The sequence below is a fragment of the Sciurus vulgaris genome (genome assembly GCF_902686455.1).
Source record: "Sciurus vulgaris genome assembly, chromosome: 2".
Taxonomy (NCBI): Eukaryota; Metazoa; Chordata; class Mammalia; order Rodentia; family Sciuridae; genus Sciurus; species Sciurus vulgaris.
The window spans coordinates 117,575,428-117,594,737 of NC_136462.1; the positions used below are offsets into that span (position 1 = coordinate 117,575,428).

At 34.4% G+C, this 19,310-nt stretch overlaps 1 protein-coding gene across 4 annotated transcripts in view; it reads left to right on the plus strand.

The window, feature by feature from the left end:
- Positions 1–19,310, plus strand: part of LRRC49 (leucine rich repeat containing 49) — a 183,542-nt gene that overhangs the window by 119,330 nt on the left and 44,902 nt on the right. For all 4 annotated transcript variants that reach the window (XM_079122654.1, XM_079122652.1, XM_079122655.1 and 1 more), the window contains one exon: positions 4,223–4,386. In XM_079122654.1, the coding sequence (XP_078978780.1) occupies positions 4,223–4,386 (164 nt within the window). The remainder of the gene's footprint in view (positions 1–4,222; positions 4,387–19,310) is intronic.

Sequence of the window (19,310 nt, forward strand, 5' to 3'; positions counted from 1 at the left end):
GCTAAGCTGAGGCTGGCCTTGAATTTGCAATCTTCTTGCCTCAGCCTCCTGAGTCTCTGGGATTACAGACATGTGCCACCACACATGGCTTTACTGTTATTTTTGAGGAGTTCTGCTACATGTTTTGTTTTGAGTGATTTTTTTTTTTTTTTGCTTTATTTTTTTGTACCAGGAATTGAACCCAGAAGCACTTAACCACTGCATCACATCCCTTTTTTACTTTTTTGTTTTGAGACAGCGTCTTGGTGGGTTGCCTAGGGCCTCAGTAAGTTGCCAAGAAATTGCAATCCCCAATTTATAGATGTTTAAATTTAAAATTTTCTCAGTTTGTTCCTTTACCACAGAAGTGGTAAAGATTTTGAGGAATTTAGGAATGAAAATTTGTTTTAAAACTGCTTTAAGTGAGCGAGCTTATTGAATATATTTTCCTTAAATAAAATGTTTTCTGTAAAAAATTCTATATTAAGTTTTATAAAGACAGGATTTGCCTGGACTATGTTCTAAAACTAAGGCTATCACCCTGATTACCAGTTTTCATTCTTATCCTGGTTAGGTATTTTTCTCTTTAAAATTAAAATGATGTTCAGAATGCCAAAAATTACTAGGAGGTACATATAGTTCTATGAAGTAGGGTTAGCAAAACAGAGAATTCTCTTGGATGATTGAAGTGTTCTTTATCTTCATAGGGATATGAATTAAACAAGTACATGCATTTGTCAAAAATGATCAAACTGTACACTTGAAATCTGTGTTTTACTCTGAAAATGATTTCTGTATTAACAACAAAAGTTGTTCCCAAACCCTCTCAACCCAGGATTACAAGATCAAAAATAGAGGAACCAGAGTTTACTATAATTAAATGTGCTCTAATTTCCTCACCTGTTATTATCTTTAACCTTCTGAGTCCTTCCAAATTTTTGTTACCCCTTATACCATTAATTAGATTTGCCTAAGCCCTCTTCTGATATCTCTGCCTTTTTACTGATTCAGCCAACAGAACTTTATTCTTTCCTATATTGAAATATCCCCAAGAGCTGGCCCCAAATACCCTGGTTTACAGGAAATAAAACCATAGGTAGTATTTTTAAAAATCTATAGGAGTGAGATTTACCGTTACATGTTCATTTAAAAAAATAGTATTCCCTATCATGCAGTTGCTTCTGCCAGATACATAAATGAACAAGTAAATAAATGAAAGAATGAAAAAACATACGTGCATACATGTGTTCAGAAAATAAAGATCTTAGACTTACAGAACACTCTAGTATGAGCTCTAGAGTATGGAAAGGAAGAATGAACAAAGAAATTCTGTTAATTATTTATCTATAAGGCTTCCTTCCAGTTTAAGTAGAATTGCCTATAGCACCAAATCATACTTGACTTCACCTTTCAACTGAAAAAAATTATTATATACCCAATTCAGTTGCTTCTTGGCATCAGCATGTGGGGAAATGTACCATTAAATATTTAGCAAACATTTAAAAGAATATTTGGAACATTTTTATGAAAATGTTGGAAAACAGCTAATGTTTTCCTTAAAAGTCACTAAGTAGAACTCTTTAATTCTACTTAGTTAGCTCTTTTACTTTTAATAAGAAGAGAAGCGTGAGGAACCAGTAGATCTGGATTCAAGCCCTCATTCAGAGCTGGAATCATGACAGATATTTAGCCTTTTCTGAGGATTATTTTCATGTAGTACTACATATTAATCATTAAGAAAATGGGATGGGCTGAGTAGAAAGAAGGGCAAGATTTAATAAATCTGCATCTTCTACCTTGTTCCTCTTCTATTTTTCTTGCATCCTTGGGAATGAAGAGAAGTGGTATTTATGGCATATACCAGTGTGGTCTTGCCTGGACTGTAAATAGACTCAAATGGAAGAAGTTGAAATTTTGCATCATCTAAGTCACTTTAACATAGACATGGCAATTGACAACAATCTAGCAATTCCAAACATAATTATAGCTGATATGCCAAATATTTAAATGATCTTTGAGAATAAACTGTGCATTGGGTACCTTCTTTTGCCATGGAGAATCTATAACATAATCCACTTTTCTTTGGCTTTTTTTTTTTCCCTTGCTCTGTAGATATCTAGAGCCCTCTTGTGGCCTCCTGGCCAGCCAGTGATCCCCACCTGACCTCAGGATACAATCCTGTCTTACACTCCTTTTTCCTGTCCCCAATAAAATTATCCATTCTCTTAGTCTACCTGGTATTGATTTGATTTTAATAACCCAAGTAAAGGAAGCTTAACTTTGTTATGGGTATAAGAAAATGTTTGCACTTTCAAAGACTGTCTTGTTACAAATTTGTTAACATACCCTATAGTGTAAAGTTATTTCAGTGCCTTTTTTCTAAGCCCTGTTATCTAAACCTCAGTAAGTATATTATTCTCTGCCAACCGTGTCAGCCAGAAAGCCAAATTCATGGATCCTGTGACCTTGGCACTGAGTAAAAATAACAGCATTGCTTAGATTAAGAATTGACTTGGCATAGTCATCGGTAAATAACAGAAGTAAAATTCCTTGAGGTAAGATGCCTTTTTATTACAGATTAGGGAGATAATGTTTTTACAGTAAAATAGCAGAATCCTACTTATATTACATAAGGAGGACATTTATAAAATATCAAGACAACTCCAAATTATACACATAATAAATGTTACCCACTTAACTATACAAATTTGAAAGACCAAATAATAGGGAAAAAAACCCCAGGCCTCAAAACATTTTAAATAGAGAAACAAAGTTTAAAAAGTTTCATTTAATTAAGCAAGTCACATCACTTTTCATTCCTACCCAATGCCACACACACACATGCTAGAATCTTAAAGAAATACAGAAAAGAGAGGCACAACTAAAAATAATTATTCTACATGTATATAGGCTCTGAGGAGATGGACAGAGACTCTTCCTAACAGACAAATAAGAGCAATGAATATCATACTCAGCTGATTTTTTCATTGGAAGATTATATTCATAGGAAAGAAGAAAGAGAAAATACCCATTTTTGGCATCCTGATCGAATTGATAAACCATTTTAAAATGATAACATTTGGTAGTGAAAAATTAACTGGCACTAATACTTTTTATCCATAAATGGGATTTAAACATTATAATCTAGTATAATTTCCTTCAGTAACTTAGATCTGCTTTTCTCAATAGGGTTTCTGTAAGAAAATTGACCTCTAATGTCTTAAGTCAGTAGTTCTCAAAGTGAGGTCTGTGAACTAGTAATACTAGCATGAAGTGGAAGCATGTTAGACTTCAGACTCATAGGTCCTAGTCCAAAGACACTTAATCAGAATAGGGTGAGATTCAGCAGTCTGATTTTAAAGCCCTTTAGGTGATTTCAGGCACTCTAAAGTTTAAGAACCACTACTGTAAAGCATCCATTGCATATGATGGATTAATTTCTTTCCTTTTCTTCTAGAATGATTCTAGATATCTAGCAGAATTTCAGCCTAGCATGATTTCTTTTCTGTTCTTTTCTTTTTTCTCTTTTTTGGTACTGGGAATTGAACCCAGGAGTGCTTAACCACTGAGCCACATCTCCAGCTCTTTTTTTGTATTTTATTTAGAAACAGGGTCTCACTGAGTTGCTTAGTGCCTTGCTAAGTTGCCACAGCTGGCTTTGAACTCATGATCCTCCTGCTTCAGGCTCCAGAGTCGCTGGGATTACAGGCATGCACCACTACGCCAACCATAATTTCTTTTAGTAGTTCAAACAGTATTTTTTTTTTTTATTTCTCTGACATAACAGTTTATACTATGAAACTTCAAATGCTGGTTGATCCCCCTGCTCCTGCAAAGATTATTCCATCATATTTGTCCTAATTATTGGGTAGGAAAATCTAAATGTTTATTAGTTTTCCTTGCTATGTTTAAAGACAGAGGCATATAAATTTCTGTCAAATTAAAATTTCAGGTAGTATATTTTCGCTATCCAGTGGTTATGTTTATTTTTAATAAATTAAGTTCCTAAGTACTAATTATATTTTGTATATTTTTTTCTTTAGGATGATAGACTATTATTGATATATTTGCATATACAAGATAAAGATAGGCCTCTTGAACTTTGTTTTAGAATGTGTATTGGGTAGCTGTGTGTAAGGAAGTTTTTTCAAAAGAGTTTTAAGAAGGTACAACAATATACTCCTTGGATTCTCTTTCAAAAGTTTATACTATATAATTCTTGTTACAATTAACTTTTTTATAGGAGAAGAAAAGGTTAACAATTAACAACGTAGCTCGAAAGTGGGACTTGCAACAACGAGTGGCCAATATCTCTACAAACCCAGATAGAAAAGATTCTGATTCTCCTCCTCAGGACCCTTGTCAGAGTGACGGAAGTACCATCTCTGCATTTCCAGAGGAAACAGGGTATGCAGTGGTATTCTTCAAGATACTTGTATCTTTAGAGAATTGAATTTGGAGTGGAGATGGGAAAACTTTTCACATGTAATTATTCTGAAAGAGTAGTTTTCATAAGAAAACTTACTGAAAGGGGAAATAAATTAATAAGATGGAAAGATTAAAAATATAAATCTGACTCTAAGATTTCCCTGATTTAAATTTAAAAAAAAAAAAAAGAAACCCTTTGGTGGTTTCCTATTTTTCATAGGAAAAAAATCTAGATTATTTAATACATCCTATGAGGCACTCTGGCCACCTCACCTGTGCCATCCCTCACCATCACCACCTTCTGGGGCTGCAACCCCACCGACTTCCTCTTAGTTCATTTATTTCCTGCCTTAGAACCTTTCTTATAGGAACAGTCTTCTGCTGCCCAGATACCAATTCCTTGCCCTACTTCCCCATCCTTGTCTTGTTTGACCCTCACATTCCCCAAATACCTTCTCTAACTTCAGAGATTAGATCAGTTATCTCTGTTCTCTCTCAGTATCCTGCATTTCCCCTTCTTTAGTACTTACTCTAGCCACAATTAAATAACTAGCTGACAATTAGTTGTTTCATATCAGTGATGTCAATACAAATTTCATAAGAAAAGGAAATCTTGATTTTCTTGACCACTGTTGTATCCCTAGCAGCCAGCACAAAACCTTACTCATTAATAAGCAGTAGTAAGCAAATCAGCATAAAATCTGATTATTTACTCCAGCTGTGTTCCATATGATCTGTTTCTTCCAGCGGCTTCACACCTCTTTTCTTGTGTCATAGAATGATCAGTTCTAACTACGTTGTTTAGACTCCACATATTTAATTTACTGTCAAGAAAGCATATTGGAATCAAGTAAATGAGAGGGGCATAAAGCCTATAGCATATATATTCTTTATGATATATATGTAACTTAAATATATATACATAATTTAACAGTAAAATCAAAAATAAAAGATAAAATATATTTAAGTTTTAATTTAATGAAACCCATTTGTTTTGTTACCTTAACCAAATGTTGAAACACATTTCAAACTAAATATAGTATGACTTTCAATTCAGATTTTTAGCAAGACTTCTTTAAGCTAGTCACTTGCAAAGAATGTACCAAAGGAAATTATTTTGGAGGCATTTAAATAATGTTTTCCATATTTTCTGGAGTGAGAGTCTGCCATATTTTTAGACAAACTTTCTAAATTTTAATTATAGGATTAACTTGTATTAATCAATGTATTTCCTCTAGCTCAGTTGGGAAACCACATGTAAGAGCTGTTTCAGTTAAAGAAATAAGGCAACAAAAATAGAAATTCTGATTGATGATTTATGTAATATACCACTCTGAATAGCCCTAGAGGTATTTTTAACACCATTTAAATATCAAAATATAATTTTACTGAGTTAGAGCTCTAACACTTTATAATTTAAATGTATTTAGATTTATAAAATAATATGCATAAGTGCTATTTCTGATTTTTTAAATGTTTTTCTACTTAAGGTTTTCCAGTTCTGCATTTATTCAAGTAATCTTGCATATGTTATCCTAAAATTTTAATAAGATTTTTAAAAGTCCTTTAATATACTGAATTTATTTTTATAGTATAGGTAGTTAGATGAGAGTCTAACCTGATTTATTTTAATTAGCTGGTCAATTTTCTAGTAGTCTTTCTTAATTAAATATTTTTTCTTTTTTAATAATACTATCTTTATGTTAAGTCATGTACATATGTAGATATATTTGTGGACTGTCTATTCCATTTTATTAATATACTCATCTGTTTTGATCCCAATACCAGATTCTTTTATAGTTGTTTTATAGCAAATTTTAATAATTAATAGGGATAGTTCTTTTTAATTTTCAGTTCTCACATACCTGCTCTTCCATGTAAACTTTAAAAATCATTGAATCTAAATATAAAATAAATGTTGAGAATCTTATTTTAAATATATTGATTTATTATTCAGAAGAATTAACATTGTTATGATGATAACATACTTTAAGAAATATGGAATGTCTCTCCATTTTTCATGGTCTTGTTGATATTGAGAGGTGGCTAAGTGAGAAGATATTTAAATGTTAAAAGGAAAATTCTGAGGAACTAAAATGAGGTTAGAGACACTGAAATTATAGCACTTACACTCTGAATTGTTGGGTGAATTTGATCTAGAAGCACATAGTAACTTGAACACAGTAGAGAAACCAATGTCTGATAAAGAGCAAGGAGGTAAGGGGTTGAAGACAAGAAATAAAAAAGCCTCAATGGGGATGACAAAAGGATGAAAATGATGAGTCTGGACCACAAGATGGCAGACTAGAGGAAAGCCATATTTATTATTGCTCCATGACTCAGGATTCAAGCATCAGGAATACTACTTCTGTGGCAGGTGGGTGAAAGAGGGGTTTCACTAAAACTCAATATTGGATGGTTAGAGTGCCTTAGAGACTTAGAAACTTGGGGTACATAAAAAAAGAAAAAAGACAGCATTGAAGCCAAGCTACTAGCAGTAGCAGCAGCATTAGCACAAAAGGAGGGAAAGTGCTGAGAAATACAAAGGACAGACTTAGCATAGAAAATCCTGAGATCTGAGGGGCAGTCTGCCTTAGGTTGATCCAGAGACTGTACTACACAATATACGGTGCATGAAAGATGCCTCATATTTCCCAATTGTCCCCGGAAAGCTGAGGCAGGAGCCATCTTGAGGCAACCTTGCTGTGCCAGCAGCTTATGAGAACCCGGAGATCTGAGATGGGCCCTTTACATGGTTGTGCCAGGCACCTGCATGTGACCTAGGCTGTGCCTAAGAAAGAGAGCTAAACGGGCTTAGAGATATTTTACCCAAGGGAATACAAGTCAGAGAGGCCAAGGGGATCCTGACTCTTCATCCACTTTGAGTCTGGCAGTTTGCAGGACCAGTTGAAGCAGGTCGGAAATTTGGGGACTGTGAATACACTCAGGAACTAAGCGTGATAAGCCTGGAAAGGCAGTTTCTTCAGGCAACAGAAACCATGAAGGACTGGCTTCCCTGTCCCACAAGTGGAACCCAGGTAGTCTCCCAGGGTACAGCTCCCAGCGGAGATTGGCAACTGCAGGTCCTAGATGTGCATTGACTTAATATCTCTGGAGCAGTCACCACCCAACAAAGCACCTGTTGACTAGACCTAAGCCCTGCCTTCAGGAACTCTTCTCACAGAACTCTGCAGCGGTCCCACTCTGGGAGTGTATCCCTCAGGTTGTGGCAGACAAAACCCCAGCTGAAAGTACATCCTATCCCACCCTACCTCATACTGCCCAGAAGGGAAGCTGAGAATTTTTTAACTCCAGCTGGCAACTTGGTGAGCAACATAAAAAGAGGAAGTGTTTGACAGTCCACAGCCCCTATGCCTGTGCTCAGTACATGTCTTAAGAAGAAACAGAAAGAAAGACAGTTGGGCACAGACAGTGAATATATATTCTCGTTGACTATTTTGACCACCTCAATGGAAATGATCCCTTAATTTTTTCCTCAAGGATATCTCTCTCTCTCTCTCTCTCTCTCTCTCTCTCTCTCTCTCTCTCTCTCTCTCTCTCTCTCTCATGTATGTGTGCAAACATGCTCTCTCTCAATGGTTAATGGACATTTATACACATACATATTTCTTTTTTCTCATTTGTAGCAATTTTGGAAGGTAGTCAGTCATTTTTCTTTGTCTTTGAGGGTTAGGAGTTTTGATGAGTTTATTTGTCTGTTTCCCTTGTTTCTCATTCTCACTTTTCTTTTGTTAACAGCCAGATTCTATTGTTCACTCTTTCATTAATTTTTTACTCTTATTTTCTCTCCTCCTCACTCATGACCATCACATCTGACATCACTCCTGCATTCTCCCTGTCAACCTTTTGAAATCACCAACTCTTTTCTACCCACTTATTATTCTTCCCTCTTAATTTAACTCTATTATTAACATATTTTAGCAATAAGCGGCTTATATAATGCCTGCCTCAACCACTAATGCTGTGGGAATTATTAATGCTGTGAAAGTCATAGATGACACATGTTGTTTGATTTTAATGCCAGACATAATACATAACTTACTGTTTTTTCTGATGGGAATTGCTAATCATACCTTTGTTTATTATTACAATAACTTTGTAGATTACATAGTAGGAACTACATATTTAGTTTAATACTGTATATTCTTTGAATTGGTTGTTGCTATTATTTGTCTCCCCCTAATCTGTGAGGTACCAAAAACCTTCAGGGACATTATAAATTCATAGGATAGAAACTTTACTACTTCAGATTCATGCTGATAAATGGTTAGACACACAAACAACATGAAAAAGCAAGGAAAAGAACCATCCCAAACAATGCAAAATGCCTCAATAACAGACTCCACTGACACCACAATGGAGAAAATGTCAGAGAAGGAATTTAGAAAGTTCATAAACTGTTATATGAAGTAAAAGATGGTGTCAAGAGTGAAATCAGAGAGAAAATACAAAAAGTGAAAGATCATTTCAATAAGGAAACAGAGATTCTTAAAAAGAATCAATCAGAAATCCTCAAAATTAAGGAATCAAAAAAGCAAATTAAAAATTCAGTGGAAAGTATTACCAGTATATAGACCACTTTAAAGAGAGTTTGAGGCAATGAAGACAAAGTATATAATCTTGAAAATAAAGCTGATCATGGAGAAAGATATTAAGAGACCATTAACAGAATTTTCAAGAAATATAGGATAACATTAAAAGGACAAATTGATTGATCAGGATAAATGAAGGCACTGAAATACAAACTAAAGGAATGCACAATCTTTTCAATGAGATACTATCAGAAAAATTTCCAAACCTTAAGATTGAAAAATAAAATCAAATATAGGAGGCATATAGGACTGCAAATATGCAAAATCACAATGTACCCACTCCAAGGCACATTGTAATGAAAATGCAAAACTTACAGAACTAGAACTTTAAAAGCTGCTAGAGAAAAATGACTGGTCACATTTATAGGTAAATCAATCCTGATCTCAAAAGATATCTCAACCCAGACCCTAAAACCTAAGAGGTCTTGGAAAGAAAATACATTCCAACCAAGAATGTTGTGCCAGCAAAGTTAAGCTCCAGAATTGAAGATGAAATAAAATCCTTCCATGATAAATTAAAACTAAAAAATTTCACAACTAGAAAGGCTGCATACTCAACAAAATATTTCATGAAGAAGAAATGAAAAATAAAAATGAAAACCAGCAGAGAGTGGAACTACACTAGAAGAAGAGTCAATCAAAGAAGAATTTAATTAAACTTAAAAACTTGAAATAAATCAAAGTAATGGAATAAAATAATCTTTCAATAATAATATTGAATTCAGAAGGTCTAAACTCATCAGTCAAAAGACAGACTGGAAGATTGTATTAGAAAACAATACCCAACAATATGCTGTCTCCAAGCAACTGACCTTTAGGCAAAGACATCCATAAACTGAAGGTGTAAGGATGGGGAAAAAATATCATTTTCATTGATCTCATAAGCAAGCAGGGGTTACTATTCCCATATCAGATAAAGTAGACTTGAAACCAAAGTCAGAAGATACAAAGAAGGTCATTTCCTACTGCTTACAGGAATCATAGAACAATATGAAATAACAATCATAAATATTTATGCCCCAAACAATGGAGCATCTACATACATCCAACAAACCCGTCTCAACTTCAAGAAGCAAACAGATCACAATACAATAATACTGAGTGACATTAAAATACCTGTCTCATCACCAGATAGATCTTCCAAACAAAAACTAAATAAACTATAGAATTAAAAAAATACAATTAATTTGGAAATAACAGACACATATAGAATATTTCATCCAGCAATGACTAAATATACTTTCTTCTCAGCAGTATATGGATCATTTTATTAACCAGACCAAGCAGTAAATCTTAGCAATTATAAAAAACTAGACATGATACCTTGCATTCTACCAGATCATAATGGAATGAAATTAGAAATCAATGATAAGATAAAAAATAGAAACCCCTTTAAAACATGGAGACTAGTACACTTTTGAATGATGAATAGATAGCAGAAGAAATCAGGGGTGAAATTAAAATATACTTAGAGGTAAATGAGAATACTGATACAACATTAAAATCTCAGGGACACTATGAAGTTCCCAGAGCAAAGTTCATAGCACTGAACTCACATAGTAAGGAATATAAAGAGACCCAATAAAAATCTAACATTACATAACAAGGCCCTAGAAAAAGAAGAACAAATCAACATCAAAATCAATAGAAGACAGGAAATAATTAAAATCAGAGCCAAAATCAATGACATTGAGATTAAAGAAATAATACACAAGATCAACCATGCAAAAAGTTTGTTTTTTGAAAGCATAAACAAAATTAATAAACCAATAAACCCTTAGCCAAGCTAACCAAAAGAAAGAGGGAAAAACTCAAGTTATTAAAATTCATAATGAAAAAGGAAATATCACCACAGATACTACTGAAATACAGAGGATTATCAGAAACCCTTTTGAAAATTTATACTTCAATAAGCTAGAAAATCTTGAAGACATTGACAGTTTCCTGGACGTATATGACCTACCCAAATTGAACTTGGAGGATATAGAAAATTTAAACAGATCAAATTCAAGTAATGAAATTGAAGAAGCCAGCAAAAGCCTAACAACAAAGAAAAGCCCAGACTGGGGGGTTTCCAGCTGAGTTCTACCAGTTCTTTAAAGAACAACTAACACCAGTCTTCCTCAAATTATTCCATGAAGCAGAAAATGAAGGAACTCTACCAAACTCATTTTATGAAGCTAGTATCACCCTGATACCAAAACCAGACAAAGATACAGCAAGAAAAACTTCAGACCAATATCCCTGATGAACATAGATGCAAAAATTCTCAATAAAATACTGGCAAATTGCACACAAAAACACATTGGAAAGATAGTGTACCATGATCAAATGGTTTTCATCCCAGTGATACAAGTTTGTTTGAACTTACAGAAATCAATAAATATAATTCACCACATATATAGACTTAAGGACAAAAATCACATGATTATCTCAATAGATGCAGGAAAAGCATTTGTCAGAATGCATCATCTGTTCATTTATTAAACACTAGAAAAACTAGGGAAAGAAGAAACATACCTCAACATTGTTGTTGTAGTTTAATGTGAGGTGTCCCCCAAAGCTCATGTGTGAAATAATACAGGAAGGTTCAGAGGACAAATGATTGGATTATGTGAGCCTTAATTCAATCAATGAATTGTTTCCCTGATGGGATTAACTGAATAGTGACTGAAGGCATGTAGGGTGTGGTGGAGAAGGTGGGTCATTGGGGACATGTCTTTAGGGTATATATTTTGTATCTGGTTAGTGGTCTCTCTCTCTCTCTCTCTCTCTCTCTCTCTCTCTCTCTCTCTCTCTCTCTCTCTCTCCCTCCCTTCCTCCTGCCTGATCATCATGTGAACCACTTCCTTCCCCCACACTCTTCTGCCACGATGTTCTGCCTCCCCTCAAGCCTTGAGGAATGGAGACTACTGTCTATGAATTGAAACCTCTGAAAACTTTTCTTCCTCCAAAATTGTTCTTGTCAAGTCTTTTAGTCACAGCAGTGAAAAAAAACTGACTGAAACAATTGTAAAAGCTATATATGCCAAACCCAAGGTCAACATCATGCTGAATACAGAATAACTGAAAGCATTCTCTTTAAAAAGAGGAAGAAGACGGGGATGCCCACTTCTATTCAACATTGTTCTTGAAGCTCAAGCCAGAAAAATTGGGCAAGAGAAAGAAACTGAAGGAATATGAATAGGAAAAGAAGAGCTCAAACTATTCCTATTTGCCAATGACAAGATCCTATGTTTAGAAGAGCCAAAAAAAAAAAAAAAAACTGCACCAGAAACTTCTAGAACTCATAAGTGAATTCAGCAAAGTACTAGGATACAAAATCGGCACTCATAAATCAATCACATATCTATACTCTATTGATAAGTACACTGAAAGAAAAAATAAGAAGACTCTCCCACTCTCAGTAGCCTCAAAAAATAAAATAACAAAAGAGGGGAAGGACCTCTACATTGAAAACTACTGAACACTAAAGAAAGAAATTGAAAACAATTTAGAAGATGGGAAGACTTCCCACATTCTTGGATATTGTCAAAATGTCCATACTACCAAAAGCGCTATACTGATTTAATACAATTCCCATTAAAATAACAAAGTTTGCTCTTGGTATGAAACTAATTTGCAAAAATAAGAGGCCAGAAACAGCCAAAGCAGTTCTTACTGAGAAAAGCAAAGCAGGAGGCATTATAATACCAGACCTTAAATTATACTACAGAGCTATAGTAACAAAAACAGTATGGTATTGGTAACAAAACAGGCTTGAAGACCACTAAAATAGAAGACACAGAGACAAACCCACAAAAAAATATAGTTATCTGATACTCAAGAAAGGTGCCATAAACATACATTGGATTAAAAAATAGCCTTTTAAATAAGTGGTGCTGGGAAAACTGGAAATCCAAATGTAGTAGAATGAATCTAAACTCCTATCTCTCACCTTGCACACAACTCAATACAAAGTGGATCAAAGACCCAGGAATGAGACCAGAGACTCTGCACCTACTAGAAGAAAATGAAGGCCTAACATTCCAACATGTTAGCTCAGGAACTGACTTCCTTAACAAGACTCCTGTAGCACAAAAAGTAAAATAAAAATAAATAAATGTGATGGCATTAAACTAAAAAGCTTCCTCACAGCAAAGGAAACAATCAAGAATGTGAAGAGAGAGCCTACAAATGGGAGAAAATGTTTGCTACCTGCACCTCAGGTAGGTGTGTGTTCGTCTCCAGGATATACAATGAACTCAAAAACTTAACACCAAAACACCAAACAACCCAATCAACAAATGGCAAAGGAACTAAACAGACACTTCTCAAAAGAAGAAATATGAATGGTCAACAAATACATGAAAAACTGTTCAACAATTAGAGAAATGCAAATTAAAACTACACTGAAATTTCATCTCACTCCAGCCAGAATGGCAATTATAAAGAATATAAGTAATAATAAATGTTGGCGTGGAAAAGGGTACACTCATATATTGTTAGTGGGACTGAAAATTTTTGCAACCACTCTGGAAAGCAGTATAGAGATTCCCCAAAACAGTAGGAATGGAACATCATTTGACATAGTTATCCCACTCCTTAGTATATATCCAAAGAATTTAAAATTAGTATACTGCAGTGATGCAGCCACATCAATGTTTATAGCAGCACAATTCACAGTAACTAAACTAGGGAGCCAAGGTAGGTGCCCTTCCATAGATGAATGGATAAGGAAAATGTGGTATATATACACAATGGAGTATTACTCAACCATGAAGAAGAATGATTTTATGACATTTGCTAGTAAATGGATGGATCTAGAGACTATCAAGTGAAATAAGCTAATCCCAAAAAAGTAAAGGTTGAATGTTTTGTCTGATATATGGAAGCTAACCCACATTAATGGAGTTGGAGGGGAGAATAGAAGTTCAATGAATTAGACAAAAGGGAATGAAAGGAAGGAAGGGGAATAGGAAAAAGAAAGATGGTAGAATGAATCTAACATAACTTTCCTATTTACATATACAGTATACCACAGTGATTCCCACCATCATGTTCATCCACAAGAAATTCTTTGTTTTTTAATTTAAAAAATAATTGTTGGTAAGTGGCAGAGAAATCATTAGAGAGAAGGGAGCAAAGGGTGGGGAAAGAGAAAGAGAAGGAAAGGTACAGGGTTTCTAATTAGAAGTTGATATACTCCCTGCTTATATAATTATATTAAAATGAATTATACTCTCATGTATAACTAAAAATAACTGATAAAATATTAAAAAATGATGGTCATGTATTCTAGGCTAGATTTTAAGGAATTGAAGAATAGGCTTGTCAACAGATTGAGAGAAAATTTCATATTTCTTCAATTGAAAATCTAAATGAAGTTGAACCTTAGTAACATGAAATGAGAGGATTCATAATGAATTAGAATCGTTGGAATTTACGGTCAGAGTGAGTTGATGTTTTTGTTTTTCTTTTTGTTTTTGTTTTTCAGTTCTGGGAATTGAACTCAGAGGGCACTGAGCTATAATCCCAACCCCTTTTTTATTTTTTATTTTGAGCAGGGTGAGAGTTGCTCAGGCTGTCCTTAAACTTGGGATCTCCTTTCTAAGCCTCCTAAGTCCTTGGGTTGAAAATTTTAGAGGTAGATTATATCTAGGGAATAACATTAAGAATGTTATACATGGCCTTGGAAGTGGGTTCTTGGAACAGTAGAAGTAAAGGTCACTACAGGAGAGAACAATTGAAACTCCTACTGTAGACTGAAGTTACTGATGTGTAACTGAGTTTAGAAACAGGACTCAAAGTATTCAACAAATAATCAGCTCTACCTCCTGGTCTCTACCATGTATACTTTGCTCTTGTTGGGGTGTTCCCTGTTCAGGTTTTATCAGTATTGACAGCTACAGTAAGTGCAGGAGTATTTTTTTTTTTTTTTTATTAAATAGCTCTTCTGTCTGGAAAAACTAACTCTGATAGGTGGATTTCAGACAATGTTTCTTTCTTGACATTTGAACTTTTAGCTTTTGGCCAAAACGTATGTAACTCTCTAAAATAACTTAAAATTATGGAGTCTTTATTTTTATGGTCTCAAAAACAAGCAATCAAGAGAAATGAAATACCTATTAGTGACAATCTTTGTGCCTTTTAGTTACTACCAAATTTTTCAGAATTTTTATTGGGAATTCTGCGAAGTCAGAGGCTTTTTAAGCAAGAAACATAGAGGAAGAGTTTGAGAAAGTTAGAAAAGTGATGTGTACGTTCAGTAGAGAGGAAGTAAGAAAGTATAGGGAACTCAAGCGTGGAAGGGCATCTGATTGGTACCTTCTTGGTGAGAGGCACTGAGAAGAAGAGATGTGTCCCTGGTAAAAAAAAAAAAAAAAAAGCACCAGTATCATCATATTTCCCCTCACATTGGCTTTTTCCCCTCTTTCTCAGAAGAAAAAATAAAAAGCTCACATAGAATGCTTGAGCAATGACAAGGGGAGGAAAAGAAATGAACTTCTCTTTAATATCTAAGTAGCAAAGAATCCTTAGGAAATGGATCCACAATTTTTGGCAAGTTATTTTCAATAAATAAGTTCAAAGTGCCATGGCAACACTATTGCATACTCATGATCTGACTCCTTTTTAATGACCTAAGAACTAGTAAATGAAGATATTTATATATGAAGGTGGAAAAAAACCTTTAGGGATAGATACTGAATAACTGATACAGACTTTAATGCAAGATCAGTTATTTATAACTTGTGGCGATTGTAGACTTTTCTTCAGTTTAGTTTGTGGTTATCTGATTCCTATAAAATCTTACATATAAAAGTTGGAGCTTGAACTCATCTCAACCAAGGGCTTTTAACTGGAATATGTCTGTGTTGGCTTTTAAATTTTAAGTCATTTTACTTGACCTCCTAACAGCATTTGACATAGGTGACTGTTCATTGTTGAAAGGCTCTTTTCTTCATCTTTCTTTATATCATATTCACCTGGTTTTCCTTTTATCTTTGGGGCTACTCTTTTTTAAAGACTCCTTTTCTATCAAGTCTTTAAGTTCATTTGATATTATTTTTTAATTTAGAGATTTAGATATAATACTTGTTATAATAGTAGATGAAGATTCAGCTCAACTCTTTTCCTCCCCAAACAATATATCTATAGTTCATTTACTGGTAACTCTCATAATATATAATTAAATCTCTATTTTTTATTCCATCCACTATAGATAGTAGCTCTTAAATCTGCACAGTGCAAAATGAGTCTATCACTCTTCTTTTTACTTTTCTTCTCACTTTGTACACTATTGGCTATTATTTTTCAGATTTCTCTTGTGCTTTCCTCTTTGACCTATTGGTTTTTTAAGAGTGTGGAGTTTAATTCCCAAATATTTGTGAATTTTCCATATTTCTGTTATTACTGTTTTCTAGTTTTACTCCATTGTGGTCAGGGAAGATATATTTTATTAGTTTAATCCTTTTAAAATGTATTGAGACTCATTATGTGGCTTGACATATGGTCTATCCTGGAGAAAATTTCATGGACTAAGAAGAATGTATATTCTGTATATTCTCTTATTGGTTAGAGCATTATATATAATGTCTATTAGATTTACTTGGTTTATAGTGTTCTTCAAGTTCTCTGTTTATATATATGTTGATCTTCTGTTCATTATTGAAAGTAGGGTAGTAAAGTTTCCAACTGTTGTTATGGAAATATTTCCCCATTTCTCTCTGTTTTTCATATAATTTGAGGATTAGGTATGTATGTTTGTAATTGCTATATCTTCTTAAGGGATTTATCCTTTTATTTATCCTTTTATAAAAAACTGTCTTTTAGAACTATTTTTTCAGGGGGTGCTGGGGATTGAACTCAGGTGTACTCGACCACTAAGCCATATCCCCAGTCCTACTTTGTATTTTATTTAGAGACAGGGTCTCACTGAGTTGCTTAGTGCCTCTCTTTTGCTGAGGCTGACTTTGAACTCAAGATCCTCCTGCCTCAGCCCCACAAGCTGCTGGGATTATAGGTGTGTTTCACCAAGCCAGTCAGAACAATTTTCATATACAATCTATTTTGTATAATGACAGTAGCTACCACAGCTCTTTCTTAGCTACTATTCGCATGAAATATTTATTGCTATCCTTTCAATTTTACCTATTTATTAATTTGCAAACAACATATACTTAGATATTTTTGTAAAAAAACTATTCTGCTAATCAGTGCTTTTTAATTAGAAATTTTAATCTCATCAAGTCCTGATATTTGAGAACTTCTATATACACCATTTTTCTTTCTTTTATTGTAAACAAATGGGATACATGTTGTTTCTCTATTTGTACATGGAGTCAAGGCATACCATTTGTGTAATCATAAATTTACGTAGGGTAATGTTGTTTGATTCATTCTGTTATTATTTCCCTTCCCCCCCACCCCTCGCTCCCCTATTTTCTCTCTATTCAGCCCTTCCTTCCTCCATTCTTACCACCCTCCTTATCCTTATCCCTAACCCTAAACCAAACACTAACCCTAAAGCTAACCCCGCCCACCCCCCATTATACATCCTCATCCGCTTATCAGTGAGATCATTTGTCCTTTAGTTTTTTGAGATTGGCTTATCTCATTTAGCATGATATTCTCCAATTTCATCCATTTGCCTGGAAATGCCATAATTTTATCGTTCTTCATGGCTGAGTAATATTCCATTGTATATATATATATGCCACAGTTTATTTATCCATTCATCAACTGAAGGGCATCTGGGTTGGTTCCACAATCTGACTATGGTGAATTGAGCAGCTATGAACATTGATGTGGCTGTATCTCTGTAGTATGTTGATTTTAAGTCCTTTGGGTATAGGCCAAGGAGTGGGATAGCTGGGTCAAATGGTGGTTCCATTCCAAGCTTTCTGAGGAATCTCCATACGGCTTTCCAGAGTGGCTGCACTAATTTGCAACCCCACCAGCAATGTATGAGTGTACCTTTTTCCCCACATCCTCACCAACACCTATTGTTGCTTGTGTTCTGATAATTGCCATTCTAATTGGGGTGAGATGGAATCTTAGGGTAGTTTTGATTTGCATTTCTCTTATTACTAGAGATGTTGAACATTTTTTCATATATCTGTTGATTGCTTATAGATCGTCTTCTGTGAAATGTCTGTTCATTTCCTTAGCCCATTTGTTGATTGGGTTATTTGTATTCTTGGTGTAGAGTTTTTTGAGTTCTTTATAGATTCTGGAAATTAGCACTCTATCTGAAGTATATGAGTGGTAAAGATATTCTCCCACTCTGTAGGCTTTCTTCACATTATTGGTAGTTTCCTTTGCTGAGAGAAAGCTTTTTAGTTTGAATCTATCCCAGTCATTGATTCTTACTTTTATTTCTTGTGCTATGCGAGTCCTGTTAAGGAAGTCTGATCCTAAGCCAACAAGTTGAAGGTTTGGACCTACTTTTTCTTCTACAAGATACAGGGTCTCGGGTCTGATTCTGAGGTCCTTGATCCATTTTGAGTTGAGTTTTGTGCAGGGTGAGAGATAGGGGTTTAATTTCATTCCGTTACATATGGTTTTCCAGTTTTCCCAGCACCATTTGTTGAAGAGGCTATCTTTTCTCCATTGCATATTTTTGGCACCTTTGTCTAGTATGAGAAAATTGTATTTATTTGGGTTTGTGTCCATGTCCTCTATTCTGTACCATTGATCTACCTGTCTATTTTGGTACCAATACCATGCCATTTTTGTTAATATTGCTTTGTAATAGAGTTGAAGATCTGGTATTGCGATACCCTGCTTCACTCTTTCTACTGAGGATTGCTTTAGCTATTCTGGGTTTCTTATTCTTCCAGATGAATTTCATAATTGCTTGCTCTATTTCTGTAAGGTACATCATTGGGATTTTAATTGTAATTTCATCGAATCTGTATAGCACTTTTGGTAGTATGGCCATTTTGACAATATTAATTCTGCCTATCCAAGAACATGGGAGAGCTTTCCATCTTCTAAGGTTTTCTTTAATTTCTTTCTTTAGTGTTCTTTAGTTCTTATTATAGAGGTCTTTCACCTCTTTTGTGAGATTGATTCCCAAGTATTTTATTTTTTTCAATGCTATTGTAAATGGGGTAGTTTTCCTAATTTCTCTTTCTGAAGATTCATCACTTATGTATAAAAATGCATTGGATTTATGAGCATTGATCTTGTAACCTGCTACTTTACTGAAATCACTTATGAGTTCTAAGAGTTTTCTGGTGGAATTTCCAGGTTCCTCTAAATATATAATCATGTCATCAGCGAACAGGGATAGTTTGAGTTCCTCTT